The 19,869-nt window shown below is 43.4% G+C and overlaps 1 protein-coding gene across 1 annotated transcript; it reads left to right on the forward strand.

Moving 5' to 3' along the window:
- Positions 1-21: 21 nt before the first annotated feature.
- Positions 22-18,859, forward strand: RNF44 (ring finger protein 44). Its single transcript, XM_015821526.1, has 9 exons — positions 22-136; positions 2,660-2,827; positions 9,793-9,966; positions 12,025-12,189; positions 14,544-14,662; positions 14,885-14,972; positions 15,903-16,024; positions 16,123-16,222; positions 18,031-18,859. The coding sequence occupies exons 1-9, from the start codon at positions 74-76 to the stop codon at positions 18,091-18,093; spliced, it is 1,062 nt and encodes a 353-aa protein (XP_015677012.1). The 5' UTR covers positions 22-73; the 3' UTR covers positions 18,094-18,859.
- The last annotated feature ends 1,010 nt before the right edge of the window (positions 18,860-19,869 follow it).

Raw genomic sequence — 19,869 nt, forward strand, 5'->3', positions numbered from 1 at the left:
GCAGCAGCAGCCACAGCCACAAGTCTCTGTAGATGAGCACCCAGCGTATGTTCTGGCCACCACGCCACCACGAATGCTTCACCCAGCGGCACACACATCCCACCAGCATCCATTCATGGTGGATCTCCATGACCAGGTAAGGTGGATGTTGTGTCCTAAATACACTTAGAAACCTATGGCTGGGATATTGTCCCGCCTACCATAGAAACGTTGGCTAACATTTGGAAGAGTCTGTGTTGGTCAAGGATAGTAAAACCGGGGAGAATAAACGGTTCTTATACACTGAAAAGGCAAATGGTGTGGTTGGAGATAGCCAAGGCTGAGCATCCTTTGAAAGCTTTTGCCTGTGAAAGGCTGTATAACTAATAAAAGTGCAAGTCTGTTTAAGATATAGCAGTTATTGGATCCAGTTTCTGACTGAAAGAAGGGCAGTGCCAGGAACACGTGGGGGACATAAAACTGCTCATAAGTACAGCACGCGCTGTTTAGTTGCCTGGCTGTTTTAGTTGCAGGTGATGAGAGAACTTGTAATGTCATAGGAAAGAGCATGCTTTTGTACGGGTAACAATCTTAAGCTGATTCCTTAGTAACTTCAGTTGAAAGATTCACAACTTTTGGTTGGGAACCACTTCTGCTTGAAACCCTGAGGTGCATTTTCCTGATTTCATTCATAGAATTTCCCCTTTTTGCTGCTAGTGATGGAATGCAAAAAGCAATGCAAGTTTCTATATCGGCTATTAGGACCATTGTGAGGTCAAAATTATCCAGCCTTCGAGATTGATTTTTTTCTTCGCAAAAAGAGGAATATACAAACATTTTATAATTCTCTGGATGTTTGCCAGGTTGCCTATGATGCTATCTTAAAACAATATATGTAAGGGTGATTAAATAGTTTTTTTCCCCTCTCATTTTTATTACATTGTTTCATGTAATATTGTAGGGATTTAAAATGTGATGCCAGAAATCCATTTCAGGCTGAAGGCATTGTTTACACTTTTTTAAAAATAAGGATCAGAATCCAGCATATTTTTTTTTATAAAAGCTGAAGCAGCCAGAGCGGAGGGAGTGGAATCATAATCAATCAGTGTCACGTGCATTCAGTATCTGAGGCATGCAGACATGGGAAAAGCCTTTAGGGCCCTTTAAAATCTGTGTTCTTTGAGCAGTGAATCTGCACCTATGTGACTGCTATAATTGTGGGAATGTTGTTCCTATGACAATGTGTACACAGCTTCTCCTGGAATTCTGAAACTTCCAGCAGGTCCAGGCCCTTGACTTCTGACTTTCCAGTTAGGCTTCTGCCCAGTTAATCTTGCTTCTCCTTCCCTTGGTAAGACAGCATCAAATAGTCCTTGCAGATAGCAGGAGGATAGGTCTCTTAAGAATCCATTGGTTTGCAGATATTGCTGGACTTCAGACACTTCCATGGCAGCCAACAATTATGGAAGCTGTAATCCAACAACTGCATCTGATGAACTTTGTGCTTCTCATTTCTGCTCAATACTCTATAGACTAAATTTCTTTCACACAAATATGTTTCTGGCCTTGCTACCAGAAATGTGTTGACTGGTACTGATTAGTCTCTTGGCTGACTGGCATCTTTTTTCAGCAAATTGGCAGCATACCGTTGTTGTACACTGGATTAGCTACTTTAAATTCCCAACATCAAACAATTTTTTTAAAAAATAGAGATTGTTTCTCTAGCGGCCTGAATCTCTAGGCCAGGGGTAGGCAACCTCGGCTCTTTTATGACTCATGGACTTCAACTCCCAGAATTCCTGAGTCAGCTATGGTATGCTGACTCAGGAATTCTGGGAGTTGAAGTCCATGAATCATAAAAGAGCCGAGGTTGCCTACCCCTGCTGTAGGCCAATAGCATGTTTGACAAGACAGGAAATGTTTTAACACTTTTTAGACTATGCAGTTAATTTAATGCTCCAGCATAAAAACTTGTTAAACTAATGGAATAATGTGGGAAAATGTTTTCAAGAAAAAGAGAAGAGTGATTCCAGGTTGTGCTGCTGTTTGCTTTTGAGCCTCGTGTGTCTGAAATATAAACCTTTCATGGGTATTGTTTATACATAAAAGGAGACCAAGTAAGCAACTATCTAAGCAATGTATATGAAATAAAGTTTAAAAGTACTGCTTTCGGAAAAGACAACAAAGCATCCTGGAGAGGGATTGTTATTAGGATACTTTAGCTTGTTAAAGAATAGTGAAAATGCAGGATATACAATTTACAAATAGGGAAAAAACTGGATTGTTGTTTACCAGAGAAAGCTGGGTAGTGGTGGTTTAGACTCAGAAATATAACCATGACAATCTGGGAATATTTTTCAAGAGAGTTTTTCCCATTAACAATTGCAATTTTTGGATCATGAACACTTGAATTGTTTTATGATTCTATGTTGTGGTTATCTGAAACTTGTAACCAGATTTATATGCCTTTGATTTCTTATCCCTAATGCTTCATCTTTATTTTCTGGTGTTTGTGCTGGTTTGAAATCACTTCCTTTTATAGTTTGCATATGACTAGCACTTCCTTTTTTATTATTGCTTAGTATCAGATCTGTTCTGTCATATATTAAAAAGATGAGTTGGAAAGTATAAAATACTTTGGGTGTGATTTGATTATGCTTTATCTCACCTTCCCTTCCAGGTGCATCAGGGAGCTGTCCCTCTCTCCTACACGGTGACCACAGTAACAACACAAGGCTTCCCCATTCACGCTGGCCAGCACATACCTGGCTGCAGTGCGCAGCAGCTCCCAGCATGCTCAGTGATGTTCAGTGGACAGCACTATCCACTCTGCTGCCTCCCACCGCCTGTGAGTCCTTTGGCTTAAGAAGAGCAGGAAATAATTATGGATGCGAGGATGACCTGGTGTGAATTATCAATACGTTTGAACATGGGGTGGGGGTTCATGACAACTATGGACTTAACCCAAATAATTAAGGGCCTGACGTATAGAAAAAGTCACATGCTTAGTCTAATTTTCATCTTGGGACACTGGCAATATGATCCGAATGGTCAAATCAGATCCCTGCCATAGTCTGATCACATTCTAGTTGCTTTGAAGTTTTCCATGGCTGTTTCCTGATGCAGAGGGAGTTTGGGGTTGTTCCTGAGGCTCTATGATGCATAGACAGATCTTGGTCACTGCTTGGTATAAGAGTACAATGCTGACCAGAGATTGGGTTGCATCTATACATCCCCTCACTGCTTGTAGATCTTGTGATGCCCTCTGGTTTTTCAAAGGAGTTGCAGGAGATGAAATGACAGAACAGGTACCCATAGCACTATTGAAAACATAAAAAACAGGGTAAGAGTGTTTATGAAGGATTACCTTGTGTCCATTAGGAGCAGCAACATGTAATTATTTTTCTGCTCTTAGTACATCTGCAGATAGCTAGCCAGCAGCCCTGTTCATCATGATCCAGACCATCCTAAAGGCAGGGCCACTGTGAGGAGTATTCAAGGCATCTGACAGATTAAGTTGCCAAACAAAACTTTGGTTATGTTGACTGAGGCTTGATCATGTGCTACCTGGGAAAGCTTTGAGCCTGTTAACCTGAAGAATTATACAGAGTCCTTGGAATTGTAAATTCGGTCACCTTGATATTATATCCATGTCCTTTAGTTTGGTTATGATTATCCAGGAGGTGGTGGTTAACTCATCTTTGAATGAAGGGGTGGTCTTGTTTGTATTTAAGGAACCTGTGGTTCTCCCAACCCAGCTACTCAAGAACCATTACTCGACCCAGTAACACTGAATAATTCATGTTGAGTTTCCAAGTTCCCCTTTGGGAGGAAGATTCCAACTTTGCTTTTGGGAGGAAGGAAAAGGTGGCTGGGGTGATAGCCACTGCCAGTAGAGGTTTTTCTCAAATTCATTTTGTGCACCAGTTGTGCCTGCTCCTGAATGTGAAGTTCTGCTCAGTCAGTTGGGTCTTAGTCACTTCCCATTGGATAATTGCAAAACACTCTACATGTGTAGAGTGAAGAGCACATAGAAGCTGCAGCTAGTCCAGAATTTGGCTCTGCAGGTAGTTATGTGCATGCCTTGGTACCACCATGATACACCATTACTTCATCACTACTTTGTGAGCTGTACTGGCTTCTGGGTGCAAATCAAGATGTTGTTCATGACCTTCATGGATAGAACTGGATTTTGAGGATGTCTGTTCCTAATTTTCTCTGTGGAATCCAGTTAAACCAACTAAAGAAACCAAGCAAAGCCCTCCAAGACATCTTAAATAAGCAAAAGATCAAGTAGCCCCCAAAGGAAAAAAAAACAAGAGGCATAAATAATATACAGTGTAAGATGAACTCTTTTAGCAGACAGCTCTTTCAGCTAGCCTCCTGAAAGAAGAAGGAGTCATCATGGCAGGAAGTAGCAGCTTGCAATCTTCTCCTCTGGCTTCCCCATTTACTTTCTGGGGAAACCAGCAGAGAAGATCGCAAATGATATTTATATGATTGTGGGGTACTTGGCAACCAATTGTAAGTGTGAACAGGTTGCCAATCACTCAGTTTGTGATGCTGTGACTATGTGGGGGGATTGGGGCAACATTTTGCAACAGTCATGAACCACTAAGGCTATTATAATTCCACACTGTTGTTAAAAGAATGGTTGTAAGTCAGGGGCTACCTGTAAAAAAAAGCTAAGGAGGAACCAAAAAGACCAGGACATGCCTTTCCAGCAACCAACACCCAGGTAAGCAGGGACTAACATCAGAGAAATAAGCACAGAACAATAATCAAGGAACTCCAAAAAGAAAACACCCCCCCCATCAAGCTGGGGGTTTTACTGTACATAAAACCAGGAAGAAATGCCATGCTTGCATTGATGATGTTACCTAGTTGTGTAATGAATCATCTGCAAGCAAGCAATCAGACTCGGAGTGTATCAAGGACTCCACAGTTCAACTCTTGAGTTACATATATTCTGTTCTATTGGAGAGAATAAATAACTCGATTTCCATTNTAGGGGTCTGGAGAACAACACGCCTGACTTTGTCTGTTGCTTTCGCCTCCGTCTGAACTGGGCATGTGCGGCCAGGCAGGAGGCGTGGCCATCGCAGACTTAGTCTTATTGGGTACAAGGGACTTCAGGAAACCCAATCAAGTGGATTATCCATCATCATGCTGAGAAATGGCGTTCAGGTAAGACCAACGCCCCTTTTGTACGGGTAACAATCTTAAGCTGATTCCTTAGTAACTTCAGTTGAAAGATTCACAACTTTTGGTTGGGAACCACTTCTGCTTGAAACCCTGAGGTGCATTTTCCTGATTTCATTCACAGAATTTCCCCTTTTTGCTGCTAGTGATGGAATGCAAAAAGCAATGCAAGTTTCTGTATCGGCTATTAGGACCATTGTGAGATCAAAATTACCCAGCCTTTAAGATTGAATTTTTCTTCACAAAAAGAGGAATATACCAACACTTTATAATTATTTGGATGTTTGCCAGGTAGCCTATGATGCTATCTTAAAACAATATATGTAAGGGTGATTAAATAGTTTTTTTCCCCTCTCATTTTTATTACATTGTTTCATGTAATATTGTAGGGATTTAAAATGTGATGCCAGAAATCCATTTCATGCTGAAGGCATTGTTTAGACTTTTTAAAAATAAGCATCAGAATCCAGCATATATTTTTTTATAAAAGCTGAAGCAGCCAGAGTGGAGGGAGTGGAATCATAATCAGTGTCACGTGCATTCAGTATCTGAGGCATGCAGACATTATGGGAAAAGCCTTTAGGGCCCTTTAAAATCTGTGTTCTTTGAGCAGTGAATCTGCACCTATGTGACTGCTATAATTGTGGGAATGTTGTTCCTATGGCAACGTGTACACAGCTGCTCCTGGAATTCTGAAACTTCCAGCAGGTCCAGGCCCTTGACTTCTGACTTTCCAGTTAGGCTTCTGCCCAGTTAATCTTGCTTCTCCTTCCCTTGGTAAGACAGCATCAAATAGTCCTTGCAGATAGCAGGAGGATAGGTCTCTTAAGAATCCATTGGTTTGCAGATATTGCTGGACTTCAGACACTTCCATGGCAGCCAACAATTATGGAAGCTGTAATCCAACAACTGCATCTGATGAACTTTGTGCTTCTCATTTCTGCTCAATATTCTATAGACTAAATTTCTTTCACACAAATATGTTTCTGGCCTTGCTACCAGAAATGTGTTGACTGGTACTGATTAGTCTCTTGGCTGACTGGCATCTTTTTTCAGCAAATTGGTAGCATACCGTTGTTGTACACTGGATTAGCTACTTTAAATTCCCAACATCAAACAATTTTTTTAAAAAATAGAGATTGTTTCTCTAGCGGCCTGAATCTCTAGGCCAGGGGTAGGCAACCTCGGCTCTTTTATGACTCATGGACTTCAACTCCCAGAATTCCTGAGTCAGCTATGGTATGCTGACTCAGGAATTCTGGGAGTTGAAGTCCATGAATCATAAAAGAGCCGAGGTTGCCTACCCCTGCTCTAGGCCAATAGCATGTTTGACAAGACAGGAAATGTTTTAACACTTTTTAGACTATGCAGTTAATTTAATGCTCCAGAATAAAAACTTGTTAAACTAATAGAATAACATGGGAAAATGTTTTTTTAAAAAAAGAGAAGAGTGATTCCAGGTTGGCTGCTGTTCGCTTTTGAGCCTCCTGTGTCTGAAATATAAACCTTTCATGGGTATTGTTTATACATAAAAGGAAACCAAATAAGCAACTATCTAAGCAATGTATATGAAATAAAGTTTAAAAGTACTGCTTTCGGAAAAGACAACAAAGCATCCTGGAGAGGGATTGTTATTAGGATACTTTAGCTTGTTAAAGAATAGTGAAAATGCAGGATATACAATTTACAAATAGAGAAAAAACTGGATTGTTGTTTACCAGAGAAAGCTGGGTAGCGGTGGTTTAGACTCAGAAATATAACCATGACAATCTGGGAATACTTTTCAAGAGAGTTTTTCCCATTAACAATTGCAATTTTTGGATCATGAACACTTGAATTGTTTTATGATTCTATGTTGTGGTTATCTGAAACTTGTAACCAGATTTATATGCCTTTGATTTCTTATCCCTAATGCTTCATCTTTATTTTCTGGTGTTTGTGCTGGTTTGAAATCACTTCCTTTTATAGTTTGCATATGACTAGCACTTCCTTTTTTATTATTGCTTAGTATCAGATCTGTTCTGTCATATATTAAAAAGATGAGTGGAAAAGTATAAAATACTTTGGATGTGATTTGATTATGCTTTACGTCACCTTCCCTTCCAGGTGCATCAGGGAGCTGTCCCTCTCTCCTACACGGTGACTACAGTAACAACACAAGGCTTCCCCATTCACGCTGGCCAGCACATACCTGGCTGCAGTGCGCAGCAGCTCCCAGCATGCTCAGTGATGTTCAGTGGACAGCACTATCCACTCTGCTGCCTCCCACCGCCTGTGAGTCCTTTGGCTTAAGAAGAGCAGGAAATAATTATGGATGAGAGGATGACCTGGTGTGAATTATCAATACGTTTGAACATGGGGTGGGGGTTCATGACAACTATGGACTTAACCCAAATAATTAAGGGCCTGACGTATAGAAAAAGTCACATGCTTAGTCTAATTTTCATCTTGGGACACTGGCAATATGATCCGAATGGTCAAATCAGATCCCTGCCATAGTCTGATCACATTCTAGTTGCTTTGAAGTTTTCCATGGCTGTTTCCTGATGCAGAGGGAGTTTGGGGTTGTTCCTGAGGCTCTATGATGCATAGACAGATCTTGGTCACTGCTTGGTATAAGAGTACAATGCTGACCATAGATTGGGTTGCATCTATACGTCCCCTCACTGCTTGTAGATCCTGTGATGCCCTCTGGTTTTTCAACAGAGTTGCAGGAGACGAAATGACAACAGTACCCATAGCACTATTGAAAACATAAAAAACAGGGTAAGAGTGTTTATGAAGGATTACCTTGTGTCCATTAGGAGCAGCAACATGTAATTATTTTTCTGCTCTTAGTACATCTGCAGATAGCTAGCCAGCAGCCCTGTTCATCATGATCCAGACCTTCCTAAAGGCAGGGCCACTGTGAGGAGTATTCAAGGCATCTGACAGATTAAGTTGCCAAACAAAACTTTGGTTATGTTGACTGAGGCTTGATCATGTGCTACCTGGGAAAGCTTTGAGCTGTTAACCTGAAGAATTATACAGAGTCCTTGGAATTGTAAATTCGGTCACCTTGATATTATATCCATGTCCTTTAGTTTGGTTATGATTATCCAGGAGGTGGTGGTTAACTCATCTTTGAATGAAGGGGTGGTCTTGTTTGTATTTAAGGAACCTGTGGTTCTCCCAACCCAGCTACTCAAGAACCATTACTCGACCCAGTAACACTGAATAATTCATGTTGAGTTTCCAAGTTCCCCTTTGGGAGGAAGATTCCAACTTCGCTTTTGGGAGTAAGGAAAAGGTGGCTGGGGTGATAGCCACTGCCAGTAGAGGTTTTTCTCAAATTCATTTTGTGCACCAGTTGTGCCTGCTCCTGGAATGTGAGGTTCTGCTCAGTCAGTTGGGTCTTAGTCACTTCCCATTGGATAATTGCAAAACACTCTACATGTGTAGAGTGAAGAGCACATAGAAGCTGCAGCTAGTCCAGAATTTGGCTCTGCAGGTAGTTATGTGCATGCCTTGGTACCACCATGATATACACCATTACTTCCTCTTTACTTTTGAGCTGTACTGGCTTCTGGGTGCAAATCAAGATGTTGGTCATGACCTTCATGGATAGAACTGGATTTTGAGGATGTCTGTTCCTAATTTTCTCTGTGGAATCCAGTTAAACCAACTAAAGAAACCAAGCAAAGCCCTCCAAGACATCTTAAATAAGCAAAAGATCAAGTAGCCCCCAAAGGAAAAAAAACAACAAGAGGCATAAATAATATACAGTGTAAGATGAACTCTTTTAGCAGACAGCTCTTTCAGCTAGCCTCCTGAAAGAAGAAGGAGTCATCATGGCAGGAAGTAGCAGCTTGCAATCTTCCCCTCTGGCCTCCCCATTGACTTTCTGGAGAGTAAGAAGAGCAGAGAAGATCTCAAATGATATTCATATGATTGTGGGGTACTTGGCAACCAATTGTAAGTGTGAACAGGTTGCCAAGCACTCAGATTGTGATGATGTGACTATGTGGGGGGATTGGGGCAACATTTTGCAACAGTCATGAACCACCAAGGCTATTATAATTCCACACTGTTGTTAAAAGAATGGTTGTAAGTCAGGGGCTACCTATAAAAAAAAGCTAAGGAGGAACCAAAAAGACCAGGGCATGCCTTTCCAGCAACCAACACCCAGGTAATCAGGGACTAACATCAGAGAAATAAGCACAGAACAATAATCAAGGAACTCCAAAAAGAAAACAACACCCCCATCAAGCTGGGGGTTTTACTGTACATAAAACCAGGAAGAAATGCCATGCTTGCATTGATGATGTTACCTAGTTGTGTAATGAATCATCTGCAAGCAAGCAATCAGACTCGGAGTGTATCAAGGACTCCACAGTTCAACTCTTGAGTTACATATATTCTGTTCTATTGGAGAGAATAAATAACTCGATTTCCATTTAAAGGCCTTTAGGTCCTTGCTGGTCTTTGGAGATGGCATTTTGCTGCCAAATGGATTCTTTCCTTTTTATTGCCAGGCTGAGGTCAGTTGTTTTTCAGGTAGACATGTTGATCCTAAATGCACTGAAAGTAGTTTTCTTTTGAAGACACTGTCTTTCTGTTTTCATCTTACAGCTGATCCAGGCCTGTGCCATGCAGCAACTCCATGTCTCTTATCAAACATTCCCACCACTCATTTCCAGTGATCATTATATCCTGCACCCTCCACCACCTGTGCCACCACACCAGCCTCCACATATGACAGCCCTCGGCCAGTTTGTCCCTCTCCAGCCACAGCATCCTCGCATGGTAAGTTTCTCGAGATGGCATAAATTTGATCAGAAGCATTTGTACTCTTATTTCCCTGCTCCTGGCATCTACTGTTGTGCAGAAACTTGTAGCATACCATCTACTGATTTCCTAAAATCTTGGAATGACTCTTCAAAGGAAATATCTTGTAGCACTTGCACATGGTCACTCACATCATAGTCATTTCTTGTCTAAAGGACTGCAGAGTCCTTGACGTGGGGCTACTCTTGAAAACCAAAAGTTGAAATTGGTTCAGAATGCAGAAGCACAAATAATTATGGAAACACCTCTGTGTACCCAAACCACAACATGCTTTGAAAATTGCACTGACTTCCTAAGAGCTTTTTGATGCAATGTGTTGTTATCTGTAAAGCTCTTTGTGGCACAAGGCAGGGTTACTTGGGGAACTGCCTGGCTCCAATTGTCTTTGCTTACCTGTGAGATCTAGCAGAGTGGAAATGCTTTGGGTCCCTTCCACGAAATAGTGTTGCTCCTGGGGTCCAGCAGTGTGTCTTTATTTTTTGCACTTCTGGAACATCATTTCCCCTGAGGCTTAAATTGCCTCAGCCTTTATGTACTCCCACAAAGACCCTAAAAGCCTGGTTCTTCCCCCAAGCATTCGACCAGACATAGGATCAGCCTATGTATATTGTCAGACCATTGAATAAGATATGTGCTCCTTAGCTTCTTTCTTCTGTTGTTACTGTTATTAATGATACTGTATTTTATGGTCCAGTTTTATTATTTTTTTCATATTACATTCTAATAATTAATTCCTTTGAAATGTAAATTGCCCAGAATCCCTCTTGTGTATTGGATGGCCATATAAATCTAGAGGGGGGGAGAAGAGAGAGAGAAAGAGAAAGAAAGAAAGAAAGAAAGAAAGAAAGAAAGAAAGAAAGAAAGAAAGAAAGAAAGAAAGAAAGAAGAGAAAGGGAGAGAAACTTGGAGCAAAGCACGAAGAAAATGTGAGATGATTGGAGCAGTGAGTAGCCATAGTTTGGTTAATTAGAAAGATGAAAAAGACACTAGAAGCTCACAGAATAAGCCTTCTTCCCTAAGGAAGATAATCAAAGGAATCGGCCAAGAGTAAAAAGAAGATTTAGAAGATATTTTTCATCTTGCAACTCAGAAGCGGCTTTCAGATCTTAACTGCAGAAAGAAGCTGTGAGCCTTCAGGTCCTATGGAATACAGTGGTCAATCCCTACAGAACAGAGAAGATGCAGTTTGGTCTGTGGACACGTGTGCTGTCACCCCAGTCCTAGGCTTTCAGCTGGGTTTTATAAAACCTTTTCGCTTTAGGCTGCCGCCGCCACGTGCACAAAAAAAAAAAGTTCAATCAGTCAATTTCAACTTCTCACGGGAAAAAAAAAGATCTTGCAAAGTTGGAATTGATTGATTGAACTTTTTAGTCCCACCCAGTCTGCCCTTACCACTGTGGCCACGCCCACCTAATTGGCCACGCCCACCCAATTGGCAGCACTCAGCCAATGGGCCACACCCACCCGGCACCCGACGATGCATAAGTGGGTTTTGGGTTGCAGTTTGGGCACTCAGTCTCTAAAAGGTTCGCCATCACTGTTCTAGGAAATATGACTTACTTTGTTGCTCCCTTTTTCCTGCAGATAACACAGGAAGGCACAAAAGAACCAGCTGTTTTTGGCTCGTTACTTGTGACAACTGGGTAAAACTTAGTTGAGCAAGGGAGAGTAGGAAGAATGGAGGGGGGGATCAGGACCTGTTCCCTCTCATTCCAGAGTGTACAGCACATGGAATAATAGATTTACATTACAAGAAAATCCATTCCACTTGAATGTTAGGAAAAGGTTCCTGAGTAGAGAGTTAGACTTGGTGGCTTAAATGGCTTCTTCCCTGATTTTATATATTAGTTCAACAAATTAATCTTGTGCAGGTACAGTAAATGGTAAAGTATCTTATTGATGGTATGCAAGAGCCAGCACCATTGCCATCTTTTGGTTCCAGTTCTAGTTGCTTCTCGCTCTTCAGACATATCGGGGAGCAGTTGCCAATGCACAATGTATATTCTCTTCCCACAGCCACTTCAGAGGATAGAAAACGAGGTGGAGCTTCGGGGTGAACAGCACTCAATGGGGGGCTTCTCATATTCTCCTTCCCATCATACTCCTGCCTTGTCTCCCTCTGTACCATTGTATCTTCCCCACACGCATGACCCACTTCACCCAGAACTGTCGTTTGGAGTGGTAAGTGCCATGTTAAAGAAAAAGCTGTTCTCTGTGGCCTCTGAGCCAGGTAGAAGAGGGTGTCTTAAAAAAAACAACAACACCCCTTTTGTTTGGCCCCCAAGAGCCATCATACCCTAGAGGGGTGGGGTGGGGTGGGGTGACAGCAGTGTGATGATTCGTTGAGGGAACTGCTGAAGGATAGAAACTGGGCATCTCCTTCCAGGTTATATTCCAGAAAAGTAAGGAAAGTTAGAGAGGGATTTAGAAGATGCAGATGGATAGGCAGATCTAAGGGAAGCTCAGTTTTAGACCTGAGAGTATTTCCCCTTGTCGGAGAGACATGGCTAGGAGTAAAGTCGGGGCTAGAAAAGGCAGTTGATGCAATAGAGCAGGGGTGTCAAACTCGATTTCACTGAGGGCCGCATCAGCATTGTGGTTGCCCTTGGAGGTGGGCGTGGCTGACTGGGTGGGTGTGGCCAGCTCGACATCACATGGGGCACCTATGAGGGCTGGGCGGGGCTGTGGGGGATCCAGGGGTCTTGGGTGGAGGGGGATGAGACTCTGTTTGCCGGGGCCACCATTGGGTGTGCGTGGCGGGAGGCTCGTCCCTCGTGCAGCAGAGCTGGAAGACAGAATTGGACGGCAGGGGGCCTGGTGTGACAGTGACGTCCGTCTTTGCTTGCCTGCACCTGCTGCGGCTAGGATGGAACTGGCGCTTCCAGCAGGCCTGATCACGTGCCTTCCCCTCCCCATGCCTCTACATCCGCCTCCAACTTGGCCGGCCCAGCGGCCGTAGTGCTTGGACCCACTTGCGCCTTGTGAGTTGTGAGATCCTGGGATGCTCAGGCCACTGGGTGGCCAAGGGACTGGCAGGTTGGAGCTGCTGCTGGGCACCTCCGCCCCCTTCCCCCACGTGCGCTACCTCCTGTGCGCGCGCCCAAGGGGGGCTTGTGTTTGACATGTCTGCAGTAGAGATTATAATTTATAGAAATAGGTGAACCCATTGAAAACCTTAGATGCAGGTAGTCTTCGACTTACAACAAGTTCGTTAATGACCATTCGACGTTACAACACTGAAAAATGTGACTTACGACCGTTTTTCACAGTTACGACCTTTACAGCCTCCCCATGATCATGTGATCAAAATTCAGATGCTTGGCAACTGGTTCATATTTATGACCATTGCTGTGTCCCAAGGACATGTGATCCCCTTTTGGGACCCTCTGACAAGCAAAATTAATGGGGAAGCAGATTCACTTAATCACCAGGTTACTAACTTACCAACTGCAGTGATTCACTTAACAGAAATTTTAGGCTCAATTATGGTCATAAGTCGAGGACTATCTGAATTCAATAAAAGCCCATCCGTTCCTATGTTAACCAAGTGCCTGTGTTATCTTCGATCGGTCTTATGTTCCACCGTTATACTACAAAACAAAAATGGGTGGGAAGGATAATAGAGAAAAAGGCACTCGTTCCCTTCAAGAGGGTGTATGACAGGCGTCCCAGGGAATGGGCCCCATGTCCTTTCTTACTGGAAGTCCTTGGGCTACATTCAGCATTGCCATTGCTAAGTGATGGTGGTCATGCAGTGCAATGTCACGTGACTGCATCACAGAGCAACAACAGTCGCAGCTATAATGGCAGTCTGGGTTGTGCCATCATAACCCCAAGACACGTGTGCATCGTTAGGTGAAAATCCGTGGGAGTTGAAGGTAAGGAGTGTGAGGATGCTACAGGAGGGATAAGGAAGGCCGGGTGGAGGCCATGTGTGAACACGGGAAAGCTGGATGGCGCATCAGGGTGCAAGCGCAGGAAGACCAGGGGATGCAGGGTGCGAACATAGGAAGGTGGCTGGCATTTACCAGAGCTACTTGTGACTCTTTACTGAATTCCCCATTGACTTTTCTTGTGAGAGGCCGACAGGAAAGGTCACAGAAAGTGATTCTGTGCCATGGGGATACTGTGGCAACCAGAACTTTGAGGACTGGTCACTTGTTATCTTTTGCCCCTCTCCTTTTAGCTTGCAATTTCCTAAGATGGCATAGATTTATAATACTGTAATGTTTTAGATGTGACAGAGGTAGCCAACTAAGATTCCAGTGACAGAGAATGTGGTTTCTAGTGCTTTGCATAACTTCTTTCTGTTCTCTGTTACTAAGACAACAAGAATAAATGATGCAACATAGTAAAAGAGCAGAACATGTTCTTTTTTTTTGATTTGCATAACAAATCATGCTAAAGGACCCAGCTTTTCTTTGTGCAAACTTTTGCTTGGATAGAATATGTTAATTCTTTTTTTCACGTGGCATGGAACGTATGCAGAGTCTATGGATTAGACAGCACTGACGAAGCTTGTGATGTTCCCACAGCCATATCCACATATGATGCCCCGGCGGCTGAATTCCCAGCGATACAGATTACAGCAACCACTGCCTCCCCCGCCGCCGCCTCCGCCGCCATACTACCCAAACTTCCTGCCATACTTTCTGTGAGTATCTGCGATAACAGTGAGGAGAACCCTGAGTTGAATATTCTCCTTCATTGGAAGAAGTGTGCAGAGTTAAAAGCTCTGCTTTCCCTAATAGCCACTCTGGGGAGTATGGACCACCATCTTTCCCCAGCAATATCCTCCATCAGTTTTGGTGTGCCATGGGCGCACATGTTATTTCCATGTCTTTTCACTGCTATTTATTTTTTTAAAAAATTGCAGTTCAATGCTTCCTGTATCGCCAACAGCTGTGGGGCCCACAATAAGTTTGGACTTGGATGTGGATGACGTAGAGATGGAAAACTATGAGGTAGGCTTGTTTCTCTGTGTTATTTGTTAGAATGGAAAAGGGCTCTTGGACAGAAAGATTTGGATGATGGGGGGGGGTTTACAACAGACTAACAAGGATGTTAACTGCTGAAGGACAGGGAATGACAACATGCTTTTCCATCAGGAGTGGAAGAATTATGAGCTCCTATCTGTTCTGGTACTCAGATATCTTCAATTGTGACTTTTAGTACTTGCTGCTGGTGGTAATAGTATGTGTGGAACAAATTCTGGCTGATAGATCTTGAGTTGTATTATTAGATCCAAGAAACTTCACGCCTGTCAGCTCTGCCCTCGAGTCCAGAGCTGAGAGAAGACAGCTGAGATTATACTTAAGGAGCGGCAGTAGTTGGAGAACGCAAAGCAAATGTACAGCAGATAACTCTTCCTTTCTGGGGCCATTTCTTATGGCCGAGGAATACAATTCTGATGGAAGGTCCATTTAATGTTTATATGGCATTTTGGACTAAGGGTGACATTTTAAAAGTGGGCAAAGCCAGACAAAGAGGCAAAGGATAAAGCTAACTAAGGTGGATGGATAATCAGAATAAAAATGAGTTGTCAGGAAAGATTAACGTTTCCAGAGAGTTAGACTTCAGTAAAAGACAATTCATTTGTCTTTTATTTCTTCAAAGTTTTGAGGGTGAAAGATTCATCTCTCTGCCTTTCCTGAAGTTATAGACCGCATTGCTTATAAAGCAGGGGTTCTCAACCTTGGCCACTTTAAGACTTGTGGACTTCAACTCCCAGAATTCCTCAGCCAGCTTTGCTGGCTGAGGAATTCTGGGAGTTGAAGTCCACAAGTCTTAAAGTGGCCAAGGTTGAGAACTCCTGTTATAAAGGATTAAAGGGGTATTCTCAGCAGTGGAATCACTTGCTTTGTATTCCTTCCTTTCGTTTTGTTTTCTGTCAGGCATTACTGAATTTAGCTGAAAGATTAGGGGAGGCCAAGCCACGGGGACTCACCAAAGCAGATATTGAGCACCTTCCATCCTACCGCTTTAACCCAGAGAGCCATCAGTCCGAGCAAACCTTGTAAGTTCTCGAAGCTGCTTTACTGTGAAGTATTTTCTGAATGCCCTGCCTTCGGGCTGTCCTGCAACCTCACTGGTTGGATTTTTCACCCTTCCCAGGTGTGTGGTGTGCTTCAGTGACTTCGAAATCAGGCAGCTGCTGCGAGTTCTGCCCTGCAACCACGAATTCCATGCTAAGTGCATCGACAAATGGTTAAAGGTAACATTCACTGGCTTGATTGAGACTTTATTAATCAGTCGCCAATTAAAAGTTATTTGGATACTACCTGTCTTTAGTGGGTCCAGTTGGTTTCTAAAATGACAGTAAAGGAAACGGCTTCCCTGGTTTCACAACATAGATACATCCATGTCGTTTTTCTGACAGTCATAGGATAGTGGCTCCTTTAATCCAGCTACTTCCACTTGCTAGAATGAGAATATTATCTAACAACTGATTATTTATAAGACATTGTAAATTAGTAGTCTCAGCTAATTTTTACTGGTATTCAAACATGGGGCAGGGGAGCAAAGCATGGGTAGATAATATGAAACACTATCCAGGATGAGGACAGTAATCTCTTTGATATTGTTGCCAATAAAAGTACACAGGCATATCCGTGCAGTCAACGGAAGAATTCTGCAGTAATGCTAATTTTGCATGTGAGCAAAGAGGAGACAGTGGGGGATAACTTTTAAAGCAGTTAGGTGAGCCTTTAACTGTTCCAGTGCAGGCAATTCATTCTCATTCCAATGTGTTGCAAAGCACCTCTTGAATGCTTTGCACATCCTCATTGCATGTTATTTGACAAACTTATTTTCTTCTGAGGAACCTAATTCTCTTGATAGCTTCATTACGTGACTATGACTTTTAGGATTATATGAAAAAAGAGAAATATTCCATCGAGGTGTTTTCACAGCCTGAATGACTTCTTGAATAACTCTCTATAGAGTTCACCCTTAATTGTCATTTTTCCTTCATTAATAAAAACTCCAAATCCTTTCACCTTTCTTGCTCTCATTCTCATTTTTCTCTTCCGTGATTCCCTTTCACAGAGTAAGTGCCTAAAATTATGCAGATTGCTCTGAATGCAATGATTTAAGAATTTAAATAGGGAAAAAATTATTCTAGTTCCTAATTGGTTACCGCTGTTGCAGTGAACCCCGTGGTCATTTGATCAAAATTTGGGTGTTTGCAGACTATTTGTATTTACGACCACAGCATTCGCTCCATCTGCCTATCCTTCCCACCCCCACCCCCACCTCTGCCCTTCGGCTGCCTTGCACACTGCCACTGCAACCTACTTCTGCAAACCCCAACTGAGTTTCGCCTTCACGTTCCTCCTGTTGTTGATGAGGTGCGCCTAACCAACGGCAGTGCAGCTGCTGACTCCTGGCAAGACCTTGCGCTTCTGCAGGATGGCCTGAAGGGCAAAGGGTGGGAGGGAGATAGGCGAGTGGGGAGAGTTGAAGGAGAGACAAGTATGGTATGGAAACAGCATCATCTGCCAAAGGGAATTTGCCAGGCACAGCCAGGGAGCATACAGCAGGTCAGAACCGGAAGTCTGTATAGGGTAGGAGAAGCATGTGGTCCTCACCTAATAACAGTACAATCCTCATCTCATAACCGCAACTAGAAATACCGGAGCTGCCATTGCTAAGTGGTGCTGTCACATGATGTTTCACAACCACTTTGCTTAGCAACAGAAATTCTGGTCCCAGTTAGGGTCAATGACTATCTGCACATACAATACATATTCTTTTGAGTACCAGTACCAGTTGGATGAATGAATTGAATTGATTCATTGTAGACTGAATATTTTGATGAATGCTATTGGGTTGCTTATTGGAATTGCTTGGACTTATGACTTTCTCTTCAGAAGGGAGGTGACTACATTTCAGCTTAGTAATTCTGAAACCGGCAGCCCTCAAAGCAGAGAAGTCCTTTTAGTGGAATTGCTGGGAATTTTCCAATAGGTGAGGTTGGCCAAAAGGCCATATCCGAAGTCATGCTTTCATTCATCGTTGCAGGCAAACCGCACATGCCCCATCTGCCGAGCAGATGCTTCAGAAGTGCATCGGGAGGCCGAATGAGGTTCATCAATGCACTGCTGCACAAATTTACTCCAGGATACGGACCTTGGACCAGAGGCACGGGCCAGCCTGTACGCTTAGCCTCTGGGGCCTCTCCTGGGATGCGGTGAGAATATAAGCAATGTATGACACTCCCTCCCCCTCACCCCATGGCATGGACTGGGCCTGGTGGTTGAGCCAGCTCTGCGGTGTCATGCTTTGTAGGGGGAGGCATCCCCACGTGCTCTGCACTCCAAAGACTCGCCATCCTTGCACCATTGTTTTCCAGGTGTTTGCATTCCTTCTTGATTTGGGGTTTTCCTTTCCTTATTTGGTTTCGTGGCTGTCTGACCTAGATTTTTATCCGAATTCATTCCTTTCTGGCAGAGCCAGATTTGGGGGCCTTGAAAGCAGAACAGCTCCAAGGGAGAGGGGAAGAAGTGCCTGCTTCAACCCCCACCACCTGCTTGCCTAGAGTACAGTGTTGCAAGATAGTAGCGGGGGAAGTATGTTGGTTGCAACACTGATGTAAAGCCACTTGAGGCCTTGCCAAAAAAAACATCTGTGGCTGTCTCCACGCTAATCATGGCCCAGGACCACCCTGTGTTTTTCCCTACACATGCACAGAATAAGTCCCACCAGCATCTCAGACTCTCCCTCCCCTTGCATGCCTGCAATGTTGGGTGGAGTTCAGGGTTGTTCTCACAAATTGCACAGTGAGGTAAAGAAAAATGGGCCTAAACTTAAGTCCAGCAATATTCTGCTGCAAGGCAGTTTTGGGGGAAAGACCCATTTCCCCCCCAGAAAGCTCGAAAAGAGAGGAGGAGTATGCAAGTGAAAATCCCTACAATAAAACAGCCGGCTCTGTTTATTACATACTTAATGAAATGAAGGCTTGTGGCTTGTGTTTTGAGATATAGAATCATGTAATAATTGATGTGTCTTCCTTTTATTTTCCCTTTGCACACTCGGACCCCTTTGGGTTGGTATTTCTTCTCAGCATCCATCTCCAGAAAGCGCCTCTCCTCCCATCCGGTTTTTTTGAGCATCCCGGCAGACGGCCTGCATACGCTCTCTCTCCCTAGTGTAGGGGAGGGTGAGATGCTCAGCAGACTGAGGCAGAAGCCTTCAACTACCCTTCCTCAGTTCTCTGTCCTGACTCCAGGCTAAGCCCTGAGAGCTGTTGGGCAGCTCCGGAGGACTCGGTGGTAGGATCCTGGGCGGAGAGAGAGAGAGCAGGCCGGAATTATTTATCTTATTATTTACCCTTGCACTAGCTGTTACGGAGAAAGCCTTTCTGGTGATCGTTCCTCCCTCCACGAGGCTGTATGCAGTGCTGCATCAGCTTTTGTAGGGCCAAGTAGGCCTTTTCACCCTATCTTTTTTAATTTCGTCCCTTCAGCAACCTCCCTTCCCCCACCCCCCACCCCCCCCCCCATTCTTCCTCTTCACATTTGGCCTACTGATGCTCATCCTGATGAGTTTTTCTGTATGGCCTGATGCTTGTGCGCTCGGTCAGGAACTATGGCCGATTTGGCCACGACACTCAAAGCTGTGTGCCTTCTTGTGTCTGCGCGCACACACGCACACACACACACACACACACACACACACACACATACACACACACTCCTACCTAAAACACCTGCTGATTTGAAGCAAGAAAGCAACCAACCTGCCACCCTGTTACAGAAACCTGTTATCGTAAAAGTAATAAATTTTAAAAAAAATTGTTTTGCATGATTATACCATGGAATAAGAGAGAAGCCCTCGCCATTTAGTTGGTTTGTGTCTGAA

Source organism: Protobothrops mucrosquamatus, unplaced genomic scaffold, assembly GCF_001527695.2.
Source record: "Protobothrops mucrosquamatus isolate PMUCROS unplaced genomic scaffold, P.Mucros_1.0 scaffold1341, whole genome shotgun sequence".
NCBI lineage: Eukaryota > Metazoa > Chordata > Lepidosauria > Squamata > Viperidae > Protobothrops > Protobothrops mucrosquamatus.